At 51.3% G+C, this 24,719-nt stretch overlaps 8 protein-coding genes across 8 annotated transcripts; 1 reads left to right on the top strand and 7 right to left on the bottom strand.

The window, feature by feature from the left end:
• Window positions 1–671: 671 nt before the first annotated feature.
• COL26b_010183 (uncharacterized protein) lies at window positions 672–1,775 on the bottom strand (the record flags this gene model as incomplete). The annotated part of the gene is made up of 1 exon (XM_053182890.1): window positions 672–1,775. The coding sequence occupies one exon, from the start codon at window positions 1,773–1,775 to the stop codon at window positions 672–674; it is 1,104 nt and encodes a 367-aa protein (XP_053033159.1).
• A 1,983-nt stretch (window positions 1,776–3,758) lies between these two features.
• On the bottom strand, window positions 3,759–5,865 carry COL26b_010182 (uncharacterized protein; the record flags this gene model as incomplete). Its single annotated transcript, XM_053182889.1, has 6 exons — window positions 3,759–4,005; window positions 4,071–4,323; window positions 4,388–4,983; window positions 5,043–5,214; window positions 5,285–5,524; window positions 5,595–5,865. The coding sequence occupies 6 exons, from the start codon at window positions 5,863–5,865 to the stop codon at window positions 3,759–3,761; spliced, it is 1,779 nt and encodes a 592-aa protein (XP_053033158.1).
• Window positions 5,866–8,501: 2,636 nt separating this feature from the next.
• COL26b_010181 (uncharacterized protein) lies at window positions 8,502–9,299 on the bottom strand (the record flags this gene model as incomplete). Its single annotated transcript, XM_053182888.1, has 1 exon — window positions 8,502–9,299. The coding sequence occupies one exon, from the start codon at window positions 9,297–9,299 to the stop codon at window positions 8,502–8,504; it is 798 nt and encodes a 265-aa protein (XP_053033157.1).
• A 720-nt stretch (window positions 9,300–10,019) lies between these two features.
• On the bottom strand, window positions 10,020–11,483 carry COL26b_010180 (uncharacterized protein; the record flags this gene model as incomplete). Its single annotated transcript, XM_053182887.1, has 6 exons — window positions 10,020–10,443; window positions 10,500–10,595; window positions 10,647–10,764; window positions 10,814–10,954; window positions 11,007–11,241; window positions 11,295–11,483. 6 exons carry the CDS (start codon window positions 11,481–11,483, stop codon window positions 10,020–10,022), a joined length of 1,203 nt encoding a protein of 400 aa, XP_053033156.1.
• A 2,046-nt stretch (window positions 11,484–13,529) lies between these two features.
• Window positions 13,530–14,936, top strand: COL26b_010179 (uncharacterized protein; the record flags this gene model as incomplete). The annotated part of the gene is made up of 5 exons (XM_053182886.1): window positions 13,530–13,723; window positions 13,792–13,954; window positions 14,007–14,093; window positions 14,169–14,350; window positions 14,405–14,936. The coding sequence occupies 5 exons, from the start codon at window positions 13,530–13,532 to the stop codon at window positions 14,934–14,936; spliced, it is 1,158 nt and encodes a 385-aa protein (XP_053033155.1).
• A 3,037-nt stretch (window positions 14,937–17,973) lies between these two features.
• On the bottom strand, window positions 17,974–18,904 carry COL26b_010178 (uncharacterized protein; the record flags this gene model as incomplete). Its single annotated transcript, XM_053182885.1, has 4 exons — window positions 17,974–17,999; window positions 18,162–18,459; window positions 18,518–18,565; window positions 18,617–18,904. 4 exons carry the CDS (start codon window positions 18,902–18,904, stop codon window positions 17,974–17,976), a joined length of 660 nt encoding a protein of 219 aa, XP_053033154.1.
• Window positions 18,905–21,317: 2,413 nt separating this feature from the next.
• On the bottom strand, window positions 21,318–21,875 carry COL26b_010177 (uncharacterized protein; the record flags this gene model as incomplete). The annotated part of the gene is made up of 1 exon (XM_053182884.1): window positions 21,318–21,875. The coding sequence occupies one exon, from the start codon at window positions 21,873–21,875 to the stop codon at window positions 21,318–21,320; it is 558 nt and encodes a 185-aa protein (XP_053033153.1).
• A 912-nt stretch (window positions 21,876–22,787) lies between these two features.
• COL26b_010176 (uncharacterized protein) lies at window positions 22,788–24,622 on the bottom strand (the record flags this gene model as incomplete). Its single annotated transcript, XM_053182883.1, has 4 exons — window positions 22,788–22,987; window positions 23,063–23,489; window positions 23,653–24,114; window positions 24,236–24,622. The coding sequence occupies 4 exons, from the start codon at window positions 24,620–24,622 to the stop codon at window positions 22,788–22,790; spliced, it is 1,476 nt and encodes a 491-aa protein (XP_053033152.1).
• Window positions 24,623–24,719: the final 97 nt, after the last annotated feature.

Raw genomic sequence — 24,719 nt, 5'->3', positions numbered from 1 at the left:
TGGCGTTCGCCTTTGTCACAATCAGCCGTTGTCTTTGTCGCATTAGGAGCTGTGCGCTATTATATCGTTGTGATATACACCCATAGCTTGAGGCCATATAGTGGAATTCCGCATGAATTGCTTTTTCGGCCTTGGTGCGGTAGTATCGGCAAATTGGGCTGAACAGCTCGGGAAAATAACGGTTGCAATGGAACCTTCTGCGTTGCAGTCAACGGCCTAGACTGGGGCTTGGATGAACCCCTGGAGGATCATTGCACGACTCTGACGTAAAGGTATTCCGGGGGATAGTATCCTGCAAAGTTTCGCTACGGCGTAGGCGATCACGGTTTCACGGACCAGGCCGAGGCATGCTACCTGCCATGCGGAGAGGGGCAACGAGGTAATTGCCGAACTGTTGATGTAGCATCAGAAGACGCACTAACAACACCCGCGACGCTTCCTGAGTGACATCATATTGAAATGAGAGAACACCTCAGTCAATTGACATCGCTTTTCCGTTGGCAGGGCGAGGCGAGCGGCATTCGCATGCAGCGCGTGTAAAAGGTTAATCCTTCCTGTCGCTCGTGACAATTCGGCACTTGGAGTAACTCGGCTTTCATTAGGTAAACATTACTTTTGGTCTATTATTGATATCTATGTGCTCATGATCTCATAACTTCAACTCATTAATCTTAGTAGTAGGCGAACTTGAAAAGGGTCTCAAGCTGCTCAGAGGTGTAGCCAGCGTACAATGCAAGCTGCAACATGATGCGGGACTTCTGGGGGTTCAGGTTCCAGCCGCCGTAGGTGTTGAGCGCATCGTCGTCCTCGACAAAGCCACCCATGGTTCTGCTGGAGACAACAATCTGGGTGTCGTGCTCCTCAGCAAGCTTCTTGAGGGTGTCGCGACCGGGAGTGGTCCATCCACCAGCACCCATGCCGGCCAGAACGAGACCCTTGGCACCGGCCTCAACAGCAGCGGTCGCGAGAGCGGGCTGCAGGGCCTGGTGACCGAAGAGAATGTCGACCTCGGGGAGCTCGGTGGCCTCGGAGACGTTGAAGTAGACGCGGCCGTAGGGGAGGACGGCAGGGTAGTAGAAGATGGGCTTGATGTCGAGGAAGAAACCGAGGTAGCCCTGCTCAACGGCCTTGAAGGTGTCGAGGGAGTTGGAGTGCGTCTTGGTGGTGTAGAAGGCGCTGCCGATGCGGTCGTTGAGAACGATCATGGTGCCGCGGCCCTTGGCATCAGGGTTACCAGCGAGAGTGACGGCCTCAAGGAGGTTGATGGGGCCATCGGCGCTGATGGCGGTGGCAGGGCGCATGGCGCCGACGACGACGACGGGCTTCTCAGACTTGACGGTCAGGTCAAGGAAGAAAGCGGACTCTTCCGTGGTGTCAGTGCCGTGGGTGACGACAGCGCCCTGGCAGTACGGATCATCGAGGGCCTCTTGGACCAGGCGGGTAAGGTTGAGGAGGATCTCGGGGGTGATGCTGCCGGAGTCGACGTTGGCAACCTGGACACCCTTGACGTTGGAAACGTTCCACAGCTCAGGGACGGCGTCGATAAGGATGTCGACACCGAGAGCACCGGCCTGGTAGCCGGTAGTCTGGGCGTTGGATGATGCAGAGCCGGCAATGGTACCGCCCGTGGCAAAGATGGTAATGTTGGGCAGGCTGGCATTGAAGTGAGTCTCGCGGGTTGAAAGCCGGTGGGCCGGGAAGCCGGGCATGGAGGCCGGAGCGGCAAGGCCGAGAGCCAGCTGCGACGCGGCGAGGAACAAGTTGCGGGTCTGCATCTTGACTGATTGGTGCGCTGATGTTTCTTGGGAAGAAAGGGCTTGTCTTGAGGCAGCTTCGGCTTGCAGGAGATTAAAAATTCTGCGCTGATCTGAAAAAAACCGAAAGGGTTTCTCATGGATCATACGGGTTCTCTTATACTATTGACATCAAGACGGACTTCTCCCGGTTGTCGTCAGTGAAGCCATGGTGATAAGACTGGATAAGACACAACATGTCCGATTTTGGAACCAATATCCGACCAAATTCGAAAATGCCTCGTTCATGCCTGATGATCTCGAGCTAGAATCCATGGAATCCGCGTAGTTCATCGTAACTTCGGACCAACATCCTGACATATCGACCTTATCTCGACGGAGGTGCCCAATCGCACGTGGTTGGGGTCCGGAGGTGATTGAGCTAGGCGAACGCTGGACCCGTGCGGTCGGGATTTGCTTATCAGTCGGCAAAAAGATGAGCTTGAATGCCATCGGCAAGGACTGACCGACTTCGCATACTGACCAACCTCTGGGTCGGCCCTTGTCTGTTAGTGCTCTCTTGGTCTTATCTGCGACTTATCTTGATAGCTAGGACACGGCAATTGAGCGATTACGGAATGGTAATGAAGAAATCCCGGGGAATTGGCTGGCTCTTGCTGCAGCTTATTGAGAGTCCGTAGCATTCTGTGGGGTTGACATGTTTCTGCGGGGCACTGGATCAAAAGGCGCAGGAATGACTCGTCGGCCGGCGGGGGATCCTTGGCCTCGGGAGATAAGACGCGGGAAACATTCCCAACCCCTGGAGAAGGTTCCGGTTCCGGCGATCCGTCACTGGTCCGTGATATGGGATCAATTTACTCACAGGGTTGACATTTGTTGATAAACAGGTTGCCGTTGTCGACGGACGTTTGCCTAGGCGACGATTACTCTGATGGGGACTTTCGGTCAACCGGATCTGGCATGCATAGCCTTAGCAATGCGATTCCCATGACAGCACAGCCCAAGTAATACTGATGATTAATACGAGGAGAGAAGGTCCAAGAAGATAATCAATTGCTAGCTTATTTTCTAGCTTGCAAGAGTCTGATGGATGATGTCAGTCAACGGTGTCATCACCGCCCTTGCACTTCTGATCCCGTAGATGTTCATGTGTATCACGTGGAACATAAAACGAAGGCATCCGATAACGCTGATGTATACCTCTTCAGAATACAAGTACAAGTGCGGGCTCTTTAATTCGCGTCGGCTACTATGATTCATCGCATCGGTGTGGAGCTCACCTCTTGAGAACTAAGTAATCATCATAATGGATTCAGGCTTCGGCCATTATGTGGAAGTCGACTAACCAATTTGAGGGGGGAGGGGGGGGTGTGTGTGATTTATTCGTTCCTTCTTTTCGAATCTTGGAACTAGAAACGTGAATTTTGGCTTGCGGATGAAGGCGATCAGATCTTCCTCTTGGATCATAACTGGAATCTGTGTGGATCGTCACTAGCCTCCATCCATGCTCAGATCCAATGTCTCACTCATTTATGCTTGTTTTTCCGGAGCGTCTATGAACCAATGACACGATATGGATTGCATGTAACCGCATGATCCCCATGTGACGGCTGCAGTGTTTGCCGCGAACCCCAGATCGACGTTCATAAAGCCAGTACGCCGATCCATTGACCCTGATCTAGTATCTAGTAGTGGATTCAGGGAGCAGCGTCCGTGGTGGTACGCACTATGATTCGCTGCCTGGATGAAGTACATCATGCATAAGATACCGAATGAAACGCCGAGTGCCACCGGTGAAGTGGGCGAGGCCTGTCATCTCATTATCGCCGGATAGTCAACGTGGCGCGGCAGCTGTATCTACAAGCCTCTCATATAGCGCTTAACGATCATATTGTGCTGAATTCCCCTGCTTTGGATTAAGTCTACTGCAATCTGATTTGTTGCGGCAACAGAAGAAATCTAGAAAGAAGTCCTTAAAATGAAGCTCAAAGTATGTGGTCTACTTTAGGCCGTCTTCTCGTTGGACCCACTCGACTCGATCTCAACAGTCGTGACATTCCTTCGGCGCAGGTTACCCGCCTCGTCATGCTCGGAATCCCATTGTGCAACTTCAGCCTTGGGAACTTTGACCAGGCGGTGGGTGTTGGCTCCGTCGTTATCGACTTCTACGATCTCAGTACGAATCTCGTATCCCATCCATTTGGGAAGCAGGTACATCCAGAAGACGTAGTAGAGACCGCAAACAATCATGCTAAGCGAATGTCAGTACAATATTCTGGAGAAGTTGTGAACTGCGCTTGCGCTGAAAACACTCACATTCCAATGCCAACAACACAGTACGTCGCGTACCAGAAGCTGACGCTGCCAGCGTAAGGGCCACCCTTAGGCGGCCACCAAGGCATAGCAAGTACGAAGACTTGAATAGCCAGGAAGAAGAGAACGACGAAGTCCCAGGCCTGGAAGTCTGAGCGACCAATGCCAGAGCGTCTGTGTCTGCGTCGCAGAATGAAGACGCCGTATGTCATTGCGAAGTTGAACATCGCGCTCGGGTACGTCTGAAGGTCGACAACTGAGGAGGCTAGTTAGCATTTTGTGTTCGATTTTATCGCCAATGGTTTCAAGGGCAAACATACCAAAAGAAAATGCATCGCCGGCTGGAGGAGCAACGATCATGATGAACGTCATGGCCCACTTCAAAAGATAAGGACCGAGCGGCGTTCCGAACGGCTTGGTGGAAACCCAGAACTCGGTGAACGGCAAGACACCCTGTCGGCCGATCTCACGAATCATTCGCGACGATCCGATCAAGACGGCCAGCAGATTGCCAAAGGCACTCAGCAGCACGAGGAAGTTGAGAACGTTCGCAGCAGCCTTGCTCTCGCCAAAAAGCTTGGAGAAGAAAACGGCCGCAGCAATCTCGCTGGCTTCGGCAAACTCAGCCTTGGAAACTGTGGCGAAGTACGCAATGTTGCAAAGCATATACAGGATCGCGACAGTACCGAGTGAGATGATGCCGTTCTTCTTCAGGGTGGGAATGGGGTTCTTGATCTCATTGGTCATGTTGAAGGCGTTGTAGTATCCGGCATAACTGAAGATGATGGAGACCAGAGCGTTAGAAAGGTCGTTTCCGTTGTTGGTGGTACCCTCAAAAGCATTTCGGAAGTTGGCCTTGGGGTCGGGGATGTGCTTGACGTTGCCGCCAAGGACTACGAGGCCTGCTATGCTAATGCTGTTTGAAATCTTGTTAGTCCCGCAATCGATACTAGACCGTGATTGAAGGAGACTCACAAGACCAGAGTAAGGATCTTAAGAACACCAATGAAGTTGACAAGCCACAGAGAGTATCTGTTGTGCGCGAGGACGCAGATGACGGCAAGGGTATAAGCAGCGATGGCAACCCCCCGCATTTGCCACTCCGACGGGGTGATGTCGGCCATCCTCCACAAATATCTCGAGAGGACTACCAGTTCATGAGTTTACTGACTGATTAACGGCGCATGTATGGCTGCGCTACGTGACTTCAAACTTACCGACGGCGTTGCTACTGCTAAAAGACAAGATGACCGATTGGACGGCGAAAGCGACGGGGAAGAAGTGCTTCGGGCGAGGGTACTGCTGTTCCAAGTAGACAACTTCGGATCCGCTGCGGTTGGGAAAGTAACTGGCAAGCTCCAGGTAGACGCTGAATCCAGCGGCCGCCATGAGGAATCCGATGACCCAATACAGAAGTGCGAGACCAACGGAGCCGGTGCGATTGAGGATACTCGCCGCTGTAACAGACTTAGTAAACATATGGTTCTGGGGCTCCTATATTTGTCTGAATGCTTTGCGTGGACTTACGAGTCGAGAAAACACCCGTTCCTATCATCATGTTGATATTCAGAAAGATGACAGCAGCCCATCCCACGTGGTATCCGAGGGGCGATTGGGACTCCACGGGCGCGCCGACGGCTTCTTGATACGAAGGCTTGGAGCCATTGCCTCCCTTCTGGCGAGTATATGCGAGGTTTCCATCGTGGATGATTGAAGGCTCGGAGTCGCTGGCCTCATGGTCCACCCGATACTCGGGCTCGGACTTCTCGCCGCCGCCGAACAGCTTTGAGAAGACCATGTTTGTCTGTCTGACTATGTTGCAGTAGTGAAAGCACTGACAACCTTTGGAGACAGACTGCCTCAATGTCTGAGCGAAGATGTCAAGCAGACCTATCGAGAAAACGAAGATCGAAGAGGGTTGTAGACATAATGGTCGATCCAGTGGCAGACGCGTCGAGACTTCATATATCCCGATTGATGCCGCCCGCGGGAGTGACCCGACTCATGTCTGCAGGCGTCGATACGATGGGGTAAAATCACACAATTGCTTGTCTCTTGGCTTAATTCCTGATCCATGTTTTTGCTGGCTTGACGTTGCCTTCTTGGTCTCTTGGCGTCAAAACCCTCACCACCAACAAGCACGCGATCGGGGTCCTCGAACCCTGACCGGCACGGACTGGCCACATACGCCTCATCAGCTGGGACTGGCCGGTTGTAACGTCTTATTCAGATCAGGTTTGACACTCAGCTACACGAAAGGGAAGAACCGGGCGCGTCCGCCGAGGCGTCGAGAACGACCTCCAGGGACGGTGTTCCCACCGCGGCTGATCCCTAGTGTCTCCAAAGCTCTCCAGACTGGACAGCTTTGGCTGGGGTTATCCACCCCCACGCGGCGGAGCCCACTATTTGACGGGGAGCTGTTGGAGGTTTGCGATGGAGTAACACCGAAGGCAAATGACGACATTTGCTAGAAACAGTCAAACCACCGTGAAAGACGACATGGCTCGCTCAAATACATTGTGTTGCAACCGGATGAGGGATGACTGGACTTGAGCCAAACTCCAGGCGCATTTTTGGATGTGAATTCTTCAGAATGAGACAGTTGCTGTTGGACAACAATCCATCGAGAGCTTCCAGTTGAAAATTAAGTGCTCCTTGACCTATGGCAGGTACTTCTCTGATGCGCGATCATTCGAGGAGATAGACGCGATTAGTCTGTCTTCTGCATTGATGCACGGTGAAAGGAATGTAGGCCAGTGATCACACGATTGGGAAGAGAAGGGTGCAGATAATCGTATGGAAATACATAAGCTTGGCTCAACAGCCAAATCAGGCCGAAGACTTTACGTCGATGACCAAAATCGTACCAAACTTTGGAAACCAGATGTGGTAGCTTGATACATTTTGTCTAGCGCCAACAGTATTTTGTATGCAATCATGGTTAAGTGAGGTGTTTTCATGACCTCGAACGCGCGGCGGGATTTGCGGGCCAAAATGGGTCGGTCTGGGCGCGGGCGGACACGCCGTCTTAAGTGCCCAAAGAAGTGCCGTTGATGACCCGAAAGTCAGTCTGATTCAGGACTGACAAACGCTTGTTACCTTCCTGAAAGGAGGCATGGCAGACGTAAAATTCTGCCCCTGGCAGATTTGGGTTCATAACGACATTAGGCTACTCGATAACGCCATCGGTATCCGAGGACCAGCCACTGTTGCGTTGCATATTGTCGGCATTGAACAAAGTGGTTTGCTCCCGCACATGCGTCACCTTGAGATGGAAATTTTCATCAAGCGATAAGTTTAAACTTCAGCCAGAGATATGAGCGTCTCGGAATATCAAACTGTTGATATTCGGATAGGTCCGCACTTTGGCTCCGATTGCGGGGCCGGAATAGCAAGGATATCGGGAAGGGTGGGTCACAACCCGGGAGCAAACACCCGGATTCCACCGGGCCTAAAAAGGTGGCGCTGTTTATCGCTGAACGGGATGTGGGATTTGACGTCCTAGCAGCCTTTTACCCTGGAAATCGCTTTCATTAAATAACGTCAAAAATGGTAACGACAACGATCCGAGATTTCGCTACTCAGCTTAGTCAGGTCTGCCTTAGTGACCACCTAAAGGGCTATTGACTACATCGCGCAACATTTTGCCATACAAAGCCACCCAAACAGGTTTGCGATGCGAAGTTGAAGAAATTGTGGTGCAGTTTATCGGCCTCGAGGATCCAGCCAATGCTTGAAACTGACCTGTTGTCTTGAGCACAGCTGCAATATCCTGAACGACGGTGGCATGAAGTGATGTTTCCTCCCGGAACGCCTCGGGTGATGTGACCGGTTTGCTGCATGGATTAGGCAACAGAATGCTGAAAAAGAGCATTGATTCCAGCAACTCGCTCCGCTCTCTCCTCCGCTGGATAGTGATTTGCCATATTCTAGTAACTTGAACAGGCCTCTTACGAAGGATGACGATCAGACTCTTATCAACGTACAGCTCTGGGATGCTACTGGATGGAGCACTAACAGAACTGGTTTTACTGTGTTTTCCTACTATCAAGCCTTATACTGGGTGGGCTATAAACTTGAACTTCATCAAAGTGGGTTCAAATCCGGCACCAGAATAACGGTCGACGGCCCCCTTCAGACAAGAACGTGGCCGAATCGACTACTATAAATGCAGTACTAGGTATACAGGGAGATACAATGGGTTAGCTACGTGTCGTGATTGATACAAGGTGCTTGACATTGAATATACGACAATATTGTTTGTTTTTATTAGAGGCCCGTATGCAATTTTGACGTGCTGGCACTTCTGAATTATAGAATCAGTTACTTCATTTCGAAGTCAAAAAGACACGCTTCGTGCGCATACTAACACCTTGAAAGAAAAGGAGACTTGAGGCAAAGTCGCTGGTTCAGTCCTTTTCCTCGAGATGGGTTTTAGACCTCTCGACTTTCCTTCCCGAATCGAAGACTTTCCGGATGACTCTCTCCAGTCTCCTCCACCTCTGCCCACCATCGGAGCTTTCGAAAGCGCACCCACCAGTCACTCAGTGCATCCTTGCCTTCTGCCTCGATAACATCATACTCATACGATAGCCAAATGTATCGGAGCCATCCTGCAAGACAAATATCTGCGAGACCCGGTCTGTCGATGCCAGGTGTCAGCCACCCGGTCTTCTCCAATGATTCCGAAGCCCATGCCTGCACCTTTAGCAGGCATTTGTGCATCTGAGCCTTGGCGTTGAGTGCTGCTTTGAGGCTTCTATCTGCTGCATCAAGCCCCATATACTTGCACGCGACAGGCGACGCGTGGAGCAAATAGTAGCTGAAATCGTCTTGCGTAGCGTTGATGCCAGCCATGATGTCGCCTAATATGGCTCGGTCCACGATATCGCGGCTCTGAAGAGGAAGTAAATTGGGATAGGCGTCTTCCAGGTATTCCGGGATTGCGGTACTCTCGTGTATCCATTGGGTGGTCCCCTTGTCTGCGTCGAAGATTCGCAGGCACGGGGTGCTTTTGCCAGCTGGCTTTGGGTCGTCGACATCGGCAGGTTCGAGACGGTTGGTCTTCGAGTTGTAGTTGATGATGTTGATCTTCAATGATATTGAGGTGCTCTGGCCTTTCATGATGCCATCAGGAGTGGCCAAGCCTTTGAGGAGCAGGTAGTACACAATTCGACGAGGGTAGAATCCCTTCAGCCAGAGAAACAGAGTGTTTTTCGCAAGATATGCCATTGCTCGAATAAATGAATGATTCTGGAGCAGTTTTAACAGTTATTTGATTGTTGAATTTCAGAATATCAACTTGAGACTGTGTCTACCTTGGTAGAGACAGAAGTATCGGTAAAATAAGGTGTTAGGAGCCTTTCGATCATTGCAGCTTTATGTCTTTCTTCTCGGAGACATTTTCACTCAAATTAATTGGCATTTTCTAATATGAAAGGTTGAAGTCACTCGGATTGACTGAACGCTGAAAAATGAGTCTGGCTTACATGATGTATTGAAGGATATGAGCCCCAACCAACGGTCTTGGCGCGGAATCTCGCCGCATTTTCGGCGACTTTCTCGCCGACTTTCTTATCCCCCAAGAAGCCAAGGCCATTTTCTTCCATATCGGTCGGATCATGACGTACAGGTTCGGAGGTGTTTGACGGGTTTACTATTGCGTTTTGGGTACTGAGCGATATGGTTCCGAGGGCTCCAACGCCTTCATACGCCGAAGTAGAGCTCAAACTGCCCACCAGTGCCTCATTCTAGATGACTTGCATGTAACGCGGCATCTCGCCTAGCCGAAGGATGACTATGCGCCCCCGAAGCATTGAGTCGAGCGTATGCAGCATGCCTCTGCCGGTGGAGTAGATACATGTAGTTTCTTCCTTTTCCTTTGAAAAGGAACAGAGCCTGTTACGGAGCACACGGAAAACCATGACCATAATCATATCATTTCAGAATATACTATCGCTGTATAGAAACTTCTGTAGTCCTCATGATACCATGATCATTGAGCTTCTGATCCGAGACCAAAATAGACTCTTCACTTCCTGATCGCCCCTCAAAGCTGCGCCCGTTCTGGTACACTGCCACCGCCGCCGGGTGATTTCCCCCTTTGATGGTTGTTCGGTACATCTCCGTGCTTGGGGAGAAAGGGCCGTCCTCGAGCTCAAAGTCAGGTGCTCCTTGGCTACCCTGCTCCCTGTATCCTTGCCTTCGAGCGTTCGATGTGCCATTACCAGTTCTGCCGGTACGCCCGGTCGGGTATCGGTTTTCGTAAAGATTGTTGCTGTTGTATCGTCGACTCGAGGAGATCTTAAGGGCCTTGCCCACGAGAGGCTTGAGTGCGGGTGCGCAGGCAGCGATGATACCGAGGTTAAGCTGGAGACTGTGGGAAGTTTAATCAGCAACTGCGAAGCGTAGGATAATCCCAGCGGCACTTACAATCCCCAGAACTGGACACTCTGATAGAAGGTTCCGTCTTTGTTACCGGGCTGAGCAATCTGGTAGACGGCCTTGATGATTCCCATGATGACGGCACTGAATCGGTTAGCTCGTTGTAGCATACAACAGACAAAGAGAGTTTCCTACAAATAGCCGAGACTCAAGACGACGATCAGATAGATTCGGGTGCGCAGTTTCATCTGCAATACCCAAATGATGGGGATCGGCAACGTTGCGAAGCAGACATCAGTGAAGATATTGAATGCTATAGCTGGTTAGATTGCAGCAAGTGCAGGCTGGATCAAGCTGCATACCTGTGTTGATGAGGGCAAAGTTGACAAACAACGTGATGCCATAAGTGGTGGGCTTGAGGCTCTTATCCCAGTAGCCGGCAAGTGGCTTGCAGTACAAGAAGAAGCTCAACCACGCCATGATCGTGTAGAGGACGACAAACACTGGAAAGTGATCAGCATGTGTTATGCCGAAAAAGGATAGGTAACTGGATACCAATGAGTGCCCACAGTGATCGCGAGTACCAGGGATTCTTGCTCAGTCGCAGCAGGGACAGCGCGATCGAAATCTTGAGGAAAGCCAGCGCGGCGATCGCGGAAATGATGGACTGAAAGAAGCCGACTTTGGAATATTCAACATAGTCGAGCTTGCTGATTGTATCCCTATGTTTTCCAAGTCCATATTGTGCCTGGATGATGAAAATAACCATGCCTCCACCCAATGCGCAAAGCTGAAGGGGGTCAGCACCGACGCCAAGGCGCGAGATCTCCCGGGTATCCATACCGCAGCCATGATCATCATATAATCATCGAGCCCTATCGTCTTCACGATAGCCGCGCGGGTGTACGTTCGTAGACTGACAAAGATGAGTGCGATCAGATGGAAGGTTCCTGTCACGGCCAAGATCATCGCGGTGTTGCTCTCCGCGGCTCTTGCCGAGTCCACAGCCGTGGTGGACGAAGTCGAAGACATGCTAGGCGACTGCGTCAAAGACGCGGCGCACGTTAGTAAAAGGGAGAAGACGGCAACGGAAGCAAAAAAGAGCCATGAAGATCAGGAGTGGGCACTTTCAGGAGCGAGGGGATCTGTGCAATCTTTTAAGCATGAATGACTTCTGAGCTATTCGGCTCCGAAGAGATTTCAGATTTCATCAAGGGAATGCAGGAACCACACCACTCTTACAGCATGCAGGGCACATGGGGCGGGAATAGGGACAGCACGAAACGGAATAATTAAGAAGTCGTTACTGGGTGACGGTCGCTTCGGCAGTCACTGGAGAGCTTCCTGTTCTAGCCCAGCGGAGCCGAGGGAACGTCTCGTGCTACTTGCTACTTCTAGACTGTGTTCCAAGGAGAAGCATGGAAACAGATCCATCTTATCAGAATGGCAAAGCCGTTGGAATCTGGTCTGAAAATTCCTGGGCCGGAGTGTTCCTTGCATGGAGTGGAGTGTGTGATGATTGTGCTTGCTTTGCAGGATCGCCAATTAGATATCTGAGTGGTCGAAATGGAAAGGAGGCTCCATGGGGGGCAACAAGGGTGGTGTCTCCCACATCACGGCGCCGCCCTCTTGCAGTACCGTCTGAAGTACTGCCGCACGGCGCAGCATCTGTCAAGAGAATAATGAGCTATCGAACCCGACTTCTCGGATCACCTGAGATATGGAAATGGTCTTCAGAATTGAAGACAGAGGAATGTTCAATCTCCAACAGCGCTTTCAATGGCGGCCGCACGCCCTGGAAATATCGATCCTTCGTGTGCCATTTGAGGACTACCCATCAGGCAACTTCGGACCAATGCCCTTGTCACTTAATTGAAAAAGTGGACTTGCGTGGGTGTAGGAGGGCTCTTCAGCAGAATTTCTCCGCTAAAGACCACGGCGGTCCTACGATAAAAAGCAACTATCGCGACGGAATCGCCCGTCTCTCGAAGACCAACAGGCGTGGTGGCCTATCGGAAGCAATCTGCAACGAGAAGTGGATTGCCTGCCTCTCGGATGCTATGGAATGCATGCCAAAACCTGGCTAGCGGGACGGGTTGGAAGTCACAACAGACCAGAGAATGATCTGTCCTGGATCGGTTGCTACGGTTGGTTATCCCCGAAGGTGAGTGCTGACTTGGTGGAGACGGGCCGTGGCCCATGAGTTGGACACTGTCTCCAATGTCGCGACTGAAGTCAAGGTTGGGATCATGGGATGAACACCTTTGTTACTTTTGAGTTTGAGTGTTTGAGTTAAGCTCATGGGGCACGCGAGTCGGTGCGTTGCGGGAGGTCCCATAGACCGAAAAATGGTCGATATCAGAACGAATATGACCGTACCTCATAGCTGAGCCGGAAGCCGAGTGTTACTGTCGTTTTCGACTCGCCGTTCTTGCCGATGGCAAATACCGTTCTGGTGATTCGCCTCGGCCTGTGGCAACGGCGGAGTCGCATCTCCCCATCTCCCCTGCATCTCATCCACCCATCTTGACCGAAGAGGGTTACATCCAGCATCCCGGCTCCGTGGGCCCCGGATCAGGATCTGGGCTGTCGAATTTTCTTCCATTGTCCGCCGCATAAAACTGTTCGACTGACAACCCTCACATCAATTTTTCGCCCCCCAACAGCGGCATCCCGCGCCAGGGGTGGCAGCCTTCCAGACATGCCATGCCGCCCAGTGCGGCTAGGACGTCCGTCGCGCGGATCCGGAGCCCTGCAGCCAAAGGTCGGAGGCGCTAGCCAACGGATTTTAATCTATTCTCAACGTCTGACAGGCATCCGTCTATATAGCTAGCGAGGTTCTGTGACTGCACGGCGGAACGCCTTCCTCTTGATCTCTGAACACAAGTTCCGGACCGTCAACTCCGCTCCCACTTCCCACGCATTTTCTGCGCGTGTTCGTCTTTGCAGAGAATCAGGTGTCTTCGCCATACGGAACACAGGACCACATCTCCTCCTTCTCCCTAATTCCCTTGTCCTGTTCGCACGCGGCGACCCTGCACTCCGTTCGTCTTCCCAAAAAACGAATACCGTCAAGCAATGCGTTCCATCAACATCGTGGCTGCGGCTGTTGGGCTGCTGAGCGCACCGGCTCTTGCTTCTCCCATCGAGACGCGCGATGTTCTTTCTGGCCTGCAGATCCGGGCGATGGACGCCCTCAAGGCAGCCAACCCAGGAATGATGAACAAGCGCAGCAGCTGCAACATTTTCAACGCACGCTATCGCCGGGATTGGTTCGTACTTCCCCCACAGTTTCATGCAGATCGCGCGTAGGTCCTCGGTTGCTAATATGCGCGTGAAGGGAGGCATTCTCTGAGAAGGAGAAGAAAGCGTACATCAGTGCTGTCCAGTGCATGTTGACGTCGCCCTCGAAGTCAGACCCGGAGTTTGCCCCGGGCGCCCGTAACCGTTATGATGACTTTGTTGCTGTGCATATCAACCAGACTACCACCATCCACGGCACCGTAAGCAAGACATCCACCTTTCGGTGCGATCCAGTCTAACGCAATGATGTAGGGAAACTTCCTGACGTGGCATCGGTATTTCACCTGGGCTTATGAGGAGGCTCTGAGAAACGAGTGTGGCTACCAGGGCTCTCAACCTGTAAGTGGACTATCTTGATTGGACATCTTTGATTTCTCTCTTTCAAGCCTGAACACTTCTAATCAACAAAAATAGTACTGGAACTGGCTCAAGTACCAAGATGATTTGACCAAGTCTCCAATCTTCGATGGTAGCGACACGAGTCTCAGTGGCGACGGTGCCTTCGTGCAGCATAATGGCAGTCTCAGCGGTGCCGGCGCCATCTGGTTGCCTTCCGGTAAGGGCGGTGGCTGCGTAGAGAGTGGTCCCTTCGTCAAGTAAGTATCTCTCTACTCCAATCGCGTAATGGAGGCAAGCTAATATCTGCACAGCATGACAGTCAACCTTGGACCTGTGAACCCTGGTATGGATGGCATGGAGGCCAGTCCCGCAGGCAGACTCGGCCACAACCCTCGATGCCTGAAGCGTGACCTCAGTTCCTATACCATGACGAACTGGATGACGAACGAGAACATGGCCAACATCACTATCGGAGCTGCTTCCCGCAACATCGAGCTTTTCCAAAACGAACTCCAGGGACGGTTTGCAGACGGCTTTCTCGGCATGCACGCCGCAGGCCACTTTTCCGTCAATGGAGAGGCGAGCGATCTGTACTCGTCACCCGTTGACCCTTCGTTCTTCCTTCACCATGCGATGGTCGACCGTGTGTACTGGCTGTGGCAAGCTCTGCACCTATGGAACGCTTTTGAGGTTGCTGGCACAATTACGATCAACAACAGACCCGCGAGTCGGAACACAACCGTGGAAGATGTTCTCTACCTTGGAGTCTTGGCAGAGAACCGCACCATCAGCGAGCTGATGAACACGATTGGCGGATCGCCACTTTGCTACGTCTACGCCTAAGCGCAAATCGGCCAGTGGATGACTGAGGCAAATCAGAAGTGAAGGAACCATAATTATCATCGTAATCACTATTGCCAAGACTGGACCTGAACGACTCGGAGAATGATGGTCAAGGTCTACATGTACATATTTGAACTTCTTGTATCTACTTGAGCAGACGATAATGGCATCCATGGCCGAAGGAATGCGACTTCATGAAATTTCCAGATAATGATTCTATATGAAGTGTAAGTCTTAATCTAAGAATTGAATTGTCCGTTAGGTTGGCTCTAGTTGTGCCATAGACTTCGCAAAAATCATCGCGACTTCTAAGACTCATACTTCCGTAGTAGAGGATCACTCAAGAGCCGTTCCATGGCCTCCCGTTGAATGCATATGCTGACATCGAAGTCGCCAGTATCCGCAACATCCATGACTTGGACAAGACCATCGATCTTGGGCATGACTCCCTGGACGTACCTGGCCACCTGCTGTGTTCCAAAGAAATCAAGCTCATAGGCTTGTGCCCTCACCCAAGACGTAACAAGCGTATGGTGTTTGCCCAAGAAGGCTTGCCACAGTCTTTGTGGACTAACTTCATGAGCGGCATCATGGATATAAGCTGCGACCGCATCTGGGGTGAACATGTCCATCATTCCTCTGATCGCAGCCGCGACAGGCCCCAATTCCGTTGTAGACGCCTCAACTCCAGTCTTCTCGACATATCCGAGAAGGAGAGGAGACCCGACAAAAGTCTCGGGCAAGGGCGGGCTCACTCTTGGGCGAAGTCCCAGGGTGATGTCGAGATAAACGTTGTTCTGTGTATCCTGGAGATTTCTTGCACGGTTGATGAGAGTCCACACATGTGCCAATGCAGCATCAAGTCGAGATATGCGACAAGGCGTCATATCGGCAGGAAGACTTGCTTGCGCAGCTTCTTTCATCCTCGCTAGCTCGCTGGACGAGAAACGGATCTGGTAATGATCAACTGGCGCAGCCATGTCCCATGTTGGCCATGGCGGAAAGGACGACGAGCTGAGTTGTGTGTTTCCCATCTCTTCAGCAGATGGCATTGTAGCTTGAGTGGCAGGCTTCGTACCTGAAGGGAAACCGGGTGCACCTTCCGCCCACCAGTCGAACCGGTGCATTGGTAGTGATCGAGCCTTCTGGATCTTGGCATTGTCGGGTGCTCCTCCATGGCTTAGTTGTGCAACTTGATCAAGCAGAGAAGGTTCAAAAACTGGCTTGACAATTTTTGAGCTCCCGGATATAGACTCTGGATGCAGCAAAGCCCTTGATCGCGCAGCCCAGGAGTTCATGAAGGTCATTAGGCAAGCGGCATCTGCGAGTGGGTGTGCAATCATTGCGCTGATCCCTATGCCTCCGCATCTGAATGCCGTGAGCTTAATAGCCATGCTGGGCAATCCTTCGATCGCATTGAGGGATGATAGCGCGATTTTGGTGTTCGGTAGGAAGTCGCTTTGCTGAAAGTCGCTCGCGTTCCACTCTTTCAGACTTGTTTCTCTCTCGTTTCTGCTCGGAACGACTTGGTCCAAATTGGTATCGTACTCTGCAACTATGAGCTCAACCCCAGGGTCTTCTGGAGATCCATGGGATACGACTGGGCGGCCAAGATGACGCTGAACTGCATCGTTCTTCACCATGTCCTGGGTCGCCCATTGGATTTGCCCTGCAAAATGAGGGAAACCGTCCAGAGTTTCGCTGAGGGCTGATCCAAGTATTTCGAATAGGCTCGGGTATGGCAATTCCACAATATCATTCTTATCGTAAAGCCATATCGCAGCGGTAGGCGTGAATCGTGCGACTGTCGCGTCGATGATTGAAAGCTTCGATACGGTGGGTTCCGGCGCAGGCGTCTTGGGAAATATCCTGCGAGTCGCTTGAAGCCGACAGCGCCCAGCTGCACTTTGCAAATCTCGGGTCGTCATATTGGCTCGCTATGGATTCAACTGTTCTCTGAATAACCACCGAGATCGCAGGTGAAACAGAGCATGGTGCATCTTTTAAAAAAGCTTCATCTCGCACAGACAGGTCATGGTAGCGGGGATGCCCCGGCGAGATCCAGGAGATCGCACCGAAGATGACTGGGTCCGGTATGAATCATTCTGTATCATCACCAGATCAGACATGGAAGCCCTCAGTGATTGGGCGCTTGGCCTGAAATGGCGCACGGGAGGGTCCGAACCCCTGTTGATCTCGACGGCGCAGCACCAGTTGGACATGGTTCGGCCGAAGCGAGTAAGGCGTAGCAAATGTTATTATCGACACCTTCTTCTTTCAGTTGGCACGGGTTCGAGCTTTAGGCATCCAAGTGGGGGGAGAATACGATATGCATTGGAGACAAAATGTCCGAATTGGAAACAAGCTCTAGAAATAAATGAAGATGCCAAACAAAATGAAGCAGCTGCCCAACTGATCTCCAGGATTTCTCAAACCACACGATAAACAACAACTGTGTCAGTGTTGTGCATCTTCGATGGAAATTTGCACCCAGACACACTACAGCTACTTCGCGGACATCGGTGGCCGTGAATACAACTTGGATCGCCGCAATCCAAGCCGGCCAGACAGGGCGAGTGGCGAGCCACTGCACGAAGAGCCTGGAGATCTTTACCATCTAACTTTGGGCCATGCTTATGCTGACACGACCCGAGGTTTCTCAAGAAGTGGCAGTCCCCAAGAAGATGGAAATTGTTGCACATTTTCCGATTTTTCATCAAAATCACGTCCTGCGGCATACAACTCAGGGGAGAGTCAACACGCTCGCCCGCCTTGTTGCGAAGCACCACACTCATCGTTTGTGCTGGAGTCGTCGTGGACGACGAGTCAATCCGAGTGGTTGCCGAGGCTGATGGAGCGGAAGCTTTCGAAGCAGCGGCTGCATAGCCCGTGGACGGTGTCGTCGGAGGGGTGAGTTGAGACGATACCCGTCGTTTAACGCTTGGGAGCTTCTGCGCCCTGAATACGCTGGGAAGGGACAGGACTTGGAAGCTGCCCCGAAGATCTGCCAGCTCCCTCTCGAACGGGGGTCCCTCTATCAGTAGGATTTTGCTTCGCTTCGGGCTGTCGGCAAGATGTCGCTCAAGTAAACGAGCGTACCCATTGTCGCCCGATCCGCCTAACAAGACACGGCGACAATGCACGTCGTTGAGACCGAGCTCAAAGTTTTCCAAAAGATGTCAGCGTGGTACATCCTGCGGCTTTTTGGAGCTGCTTTTGAGGTACCTTTAACCTTCTCATCCGCGCATTCTTTGCCGTTACCAGCATCAACAAAATCACAGAGATATGATCCCCTATTGAAGCCTCTCACGAAGTCGTTCAGGGTTTCCACATTTTTCAAAATCTGGGTATCATGGTAAACTTTGGCAAGACCCTTGAGGTTGGCGTATACTCGGATCATCACTTGAGAATGGTGTGGCATGTCAGGGTCCAACTCAGGCAACTGGTCCAAGATGGTTTGACGCAGCATTCCTGCTGCTTTCTTGCCACCCTCAAATCCTTGAGTAATGAGTTCATCGGTGAACTAAAATTGTTCAGCTTGACTATGGGGTGAAAAGATGGTGCGAGGGTAAAACACTTACCGGCATACAATCGCCGTCGATGACCACAAAAGAAAAGGAGTATTTATCCTAGCATCGTCAATCGTGTAGTTCAAACCGGCGACGAAAGTCATAGCATACCTTCTCGGACTGAAGCTGATTAATCTGTAGCTTCATTTCAGCGCCACTCTGTTTCACAGACTTGATGTAAATGTTCTTCTCTTCCAGGCTCTGCTCAGCTTCAGCGAGTTTGCGAGTGAGCGTCTCAACGTGATTGAACAAGTCCTGCGCCAAGTAAATCAGCATCCACCCAAATGATTGCATCAATTTGTTCAGACTCACGCCGATCAAGGCAGATTTCCGGTCGTCCTCGACTTTACAAATTGCCCATCTTTCCTCCAGATTCGCGACATCAAGGATAGCTGCCATTTTGATTTTCAGCAGCCCCGAAGGTTGCGAGCGCTTCGACTGAGATGAACCGTGACAAGAACTCGCAGGAAAGTTTTGAAAAGTCGATGGATAATGGTGCCTAATATATGAGCGTGTAGTATGCCTGGCTGTCTGCCTAGGAGCCCAAGTCCGTGGCTCAAGCAGGTGCTGCTGGGCTGCATTATCACTGCAGGGGATCGTCGAATGAGCTTAGGCTGCAGACGCTGCGATCCATCCATTTCAACATGATTGCACCAACAATACGATAGCTGTTGGAGACTTGCGGGCCGGTCGCATAATGGTCGGGGGCTGAGGGCGAACGGTTGGCGCGTAAGGAGCAACGACTCCGCCTCGTGTTGGTTGGGCCGGACCGCCAGCAACAGGAGGAAGCCAACATGACCGACCAACATGCAAGTCAACGAATACCACAAGCTATGAAGTAATATTTGATTCCGCTTTCACGAAGCCTCCGCTTTCTATGTCCGGCCTTGGAAGGCCCTTGTTCAATGTGAGGCGCAGCGCCCGCCATTTTATCGGGACCAAAATTCGGATACCAACCCCAATTCTCGGAAGAGATCGGTAACCTCTTGAGCATCCAGTCTGTCGTAATCATGAGATGCTTTGTTCTCATACCAAGCCTAGAGATCTGTAAGTCACCGAAGAAATAAGTTGGTAGTACATAATGGTTAGGTTCAATCGTACCTTTGAAAGCTTCCACATCGTATCCAAGTTCATCACCTCTCCATATCTGAATCCGTATCGTTCACACTTGAGATAAATTAGTGAAACTTTTAATTTCATTGAAGGCCTTCGTTGTACTCACCCACTCCGCCGCTTGTGTCTGGCTGCCGAAAACGTGAATCGTGCCGCAAGCGAATCTCACGTCGGTCCACCACGTCTTGAGAGGTGCGGAGAAGTGAACCACGCATTTTTCGGTATCCACTTCGTTCCCATGAAGTTTAATGCCATCATTTGTGACTATGAAGTTCATCACTCCATCGACCGTGCCGGATTTGGAGGACAAGCTGACGGAGGATGAGGAGGAGCCATGAGGACCCAGCAGCATCGCAGCCAAGCCGAAGCCGCACCAGGCGCAGTTCGTCCACCACGACCGGGCGTCTTGAGCCTAATCTTGCGATCAAAAGTGATTCGACATTAACGTAAAGATGCAACTTACCACAACATAGGGCGTGGGACTATTCACAATACTGTCAGCAGCGTTCGTTACAATATCGTCTTGGACACTTTACAGGTGAGAGAACGGATGTGCCATGCAAATTGGTGTCGGGGTATGAACTCCAGGCTTATGCAAAACTACATGGTGGGCGGCATCAAGCTGTTGAAATGAAATGCGCGCTTGTTCCTCGCTGATGCCGATTGATTCGGCAATATCTTGCGTCGTTGGCGGACGGCAGTTCGCGAGGTAATACTCGAAAATACGGTATCGAACTTCTCGCGTAACTTCGTCCATATTGAATTTGTGCAGATGAAATTATTCTTTGTGGTAACTGCAATAACAACTAAGAGTTCTAATTGTATTTGCAGCTCAAAATTGGGCATCAGTCCGCCTTTATTTGACGAAGAATATCCCGTGTCAATGTTGGGTATGGTAGAGATGATCAGTAATCACTACACTATTGCACTGAAGTTATCCACGGCTGTCATGTGCAGGGCGTGGCTTTGTGAGGTGCAGGGCGCAGGGACCTTGGTCGATGGCCAAGAGTTAATCAAGGGTGGAAACAGGACCGTAAAACATTACCGCAACCGTCGACTTGGGAAATGTGGTGCGTGTAACTACTAGATGTGGAGTGCTGCTCAGGTGATCATGCGAATGCTGTTGATAGCCTTCCCTCGCAACCTAAAAGTTTCATCCAATATAAACACAAGGCGTGTCACCTTGAACATGTTGTTGTCCGTCGAGACAGGTAATATGGCTCAATGTATGCTTCCTAAGAAGACCCAGCTTTTATTTGCTAACTCGAGCAGCATCACATGCAATTTTGTGAGAGCGACTGAGGCTGTCTTTGAATCAAGAATGATGTACAACATTATGGCATACTCTGCAACTAGTCCTTCATGAGTCTTGGTTTGTAGTGAAGCTGTCGAACATACAAGACAATGCTTAGGTGGGTTAAATGAACAAGAATCGGTGATACTGCGAAATGCCACATGAAGTTGTGAAACCGTCTTAAAATAGAATCGGGCGTTCGAAATGATCCAATTTTCGTTTTTTCATGTGTGCACAATCACTGTTGATGCACGTCTAGTTCGTAGCATGTCTACTCTATTTCCTCTTTCTACTACCCTCTTTAGCGCACCTGTTCTGCGTCTATCGTTGTGAATCTATCTCTTGGACACCCAAGAAGAGCAAAACTCCGTAAACCCAACCCTGACCCTTTTGTAATCACCATATCTATAGTTCCTTTACCAGGATATCATCCGTCTGAACCACAGAGCCGACAACAAAGTCGTGAGTGCCGACGGCCTTGTATCCCCATTTCTCATACGCCTTCCTTGCTCGGAAGTTCTCTTCCCATACGCCAAGCCAGATGTTCTTGAAGCCCTGCTTCCTAGCCATGTCTTCTAACTTGTCTGCAAGTGCCTTGCCGGTGCCAGTGCCGTGGGCCTTGGGGTACAAGTAGATCCGCTGCAGCTCGACAATGCCCTCGAGGTCCGCGACACATGGCTCCGTCGAGCCGCGGGTCAACATGGCGAAGCCCAAGATGTCGCCGGCAGCGTCCGTTGCGAGAATGGTGTCTTTGTTGGCATCTTTCAAGTCCTTTGTGACTGCTTCAATGCTGTATGACTCGTCCAGAAACGCTTGCAGCTCGTGCGGCTCTACTGAGTGGCCAAAGGTGACGGAGAAGACATGCGCACCAAGCTCCGCGATTGTCTTGGCATCATCGAGTGTGGCTGGCCGGATGTCGATGTTAGGACGACCGTCCGATCGGATCTCTACTGACTTCGCCATGGCTGCGGGAGTGGCCGACGAGAACGAGATCGGGCGCTTGAGGAGGCGGCTGACTTGACGATCCCGAGCGACGGTGAAGGGATGATGATGAAACACAAAGAGTGACCTGTACGGATAGCCCGGATTAACTTTCCTACAAATCGGAGACCCGAGCAGCTGGGCCTTTTGTACAGATTTTGAGCATCGCGTAACCGCTTTCATCGTTGCAAGAACTGGATCTTTTGTCGATCGATGTTTCTGGAAACCGCGAGACACGTCGCATTAACTCTAAAAAATCCGGCAAGGCGCGTTTGCTGGCTGCCCTTTTTCCGAGCACATGGCAGGTCTCGCCTTTGTTGTTGCGCCTTGTTGTCAATGCCATCCCTGAAAAGGCAAAATCATTGGTCTCGGCGCCGATGGTCCACTTCGGCCTGCGCCCTTAGCTTGACACGGGCATCTCCATAATGCCTAGTGCTGTAAAATCTCCCCCATAATTAGGGCGTTCATGGAGCGATCTAGGTTGTCAAGTCTTCGGAGCTGATCCCCGAGCCAATCAAGTTTACATGATTGAGAGAATTCTTCTCGCAGATCATGCGGAGATCGGTAAAAACGCAGTTGAAATGCAATTGAAATGTTGGCTGCGCATGGGTACAACGTGGCGGCAAGGAAGCCGCCGTTCCGCCATCCCGCTGGATCCCGCTCTCAAACGGATCAAGACCGTTCAAGCCACCACCAACGAGAGATCGAGTTCGATGCGAAGATTCTGATGTTTGAACGGCGCCAAGATAGGGCAGTCAAATGTTCGAGGAAGCTAATCGACCATAGATGATCATGAATTCGAAGGCTATTAAGTATATCTAAAAAAAATGCTACGCAATTTTCCCAAGTACCAGAACATCCCGAGACCCTTCTATAACCAGCCTGGCCGGTTCCTTAAGCGCTCTCAACTTTTTCTTCCGCCGTCTTCTTCGTCTTCGAGCCAAAGATTACGATGCAGATCACAGCAGCAGAGGACACCATGACGAATAGAGCACTCACTGTCGAAAACCAACCGACACCAATGCCCTGGACTCCCGGAAGGCATACTGCTGTCGCAATAGCGGCGAATAGGTACCTAATGAAGTAGTTGCTCGCTGTGGGTTTCACGTCAGAAATGCCATCTTCATGATACAGAGAGACGAGTTAAGTCGGTGAGTTGGAAAACATACCCATGACTTCGGATGCCCGGTCTCGGAAGACATCTAGGCAATAACTGTTTAGGCAAGGAAAGCAGACCATCTGAGCAACACCCTGCACAAACATGCAGATAATGGGGAGGGGGATGCCTCCCTTTTGTTGATCGATAGCCCATCCGTAGATGATCGCACTTCCTGGAATTACCAACCCCATGGCAACAAAAGCACTTCGGAGTCGGTCCTCCGGCACCCGCCTACCACGCTTCTTGATCCACTTCTTGACGGTGTAGTCCGCGTAGGGGCCGCCGACGAAGGTGCCTACGAGATATCCCGCTCCCGGAGCCAGGAAGAAGAATCCGGATTGCAGCGGGGAAGTGAGGTTGAATCGCGGGTTGATCACGTAACGAACGGGCGTCAAGAGAACTTGCATGTTCCACAAAATCGATGATGCGGCGATGCCCTGGTTGTGTAGTTAGCTGGGGGTGAACGAACAGAATGTGTCTTACCGCGTTGATCAAAACGCGTCATGCGTTTTGAGTTGAGGCTTGCAGCTTGCAGCGGTCCAGCTTTGGCGCGAAAACCTACGATGTCTCTTAATGACAGGAGGCTTTTGGAAGACTTACCACAAGAAGAATCCTCGGATGACGGAAGAGGGAAATGACACGGAATGGGTTGGTCCATTCCCAGACCTGTCCAACCTTCTCCTTGAAGGTGAGCCCCTCCAGCTCTTCGGACCACTTGCCATGACTTGTTTCCGGCAAGAAAGCAACGGCCAGGATCATTGCTACTCCTCCTACAGCACCTTGGAACCAGAAGAGCGATTCCCACGTAGAGTAAGTCACGATGACGCCTCCAAGGAAGGGACCAAAGGCAGGTCCAATCAAAGTGCCACCCAAGAACCAGCCCAACGCCGTACCGCGTTCAGTCGGTCGGTACACATCGCTTAAGCAGCTTGAGCCCACGACCAGGAAGCAAGTGCCTCCGAACGCGGTGATGCATCGGAAGATAAAGAAAGCTGCGAGGTTGGGGGCCTTCGCAGTCGCCAGAGAGAATGTGCAGAACAACACTGTCGAGATGACAAAAACCTGAGACATTTAGTTCAACGGAACGATGGAGAAATTGCGCAACAGCGAGAGTTGCCAAAAAGCCTATTGTGAAGACTACTATTGTACATGATGTTCGAGGTACAGTGATGATTGTGCTTACCCATTTTCTGCCATACACCTGACTAATCGGGCCCCAGAAGAGGACACCGATGCCCATGATCAATAGGAATAGCGCGTTGGAGTAGTTGATAATGGTTCCCGTGGTGTTGAAAGCCGCTGCCACCTCAGGCAGGGCCGATAATACCAGGAGGGCTGCCAGATTGACCCCTAGACCACCAAAGGACACAATGGCTGTGATCAGGATCTTGCGCTTGGGGGTGAACTTGGCGTAAACCGTCTCATCCTCACGATAGGAGAAGGGCCGGCTGGGAGTCTGCGCGAGGATGTTCACGCCCTTCTCGGCGTTGGAAGTCCTCATCGCGAGCAAGTCTGGCGGCAGCTCATCCACTCGCGTGGGTACTTCTGACAGCGTATTTATCGACGACATCTTGGAGACCTGTTCGATATAGCGCTTCCTGTGACATAGAAAAGAGAACACGGAGTTGAACGCGATGTATTTGCCAACCTGGGTTGAACTAAAGACA

The sequence above is a fragment of the Colletotrichum chrysophilum genome (genome assembly GCF_026319265.1).
Source record: "Colletotrichum chrysophilum strain AFK26 chromosome Unknown scaffold_106, whole genome shotgun sequence".
Classification (NCBI taxonomy): domain Eukaryota; kingdom Fungi; phylum Ascomycota; class Sordariomycetes; order Glomerellales; family Glomerellaceae; genus Colletotrichum; species Colletotrichum chrysophilum.
The sequence above is the reverse complement of the archived record's forward strand: the minus strand, read 5'-3'. Positions and strand labels throughout refer to the sequence as shown.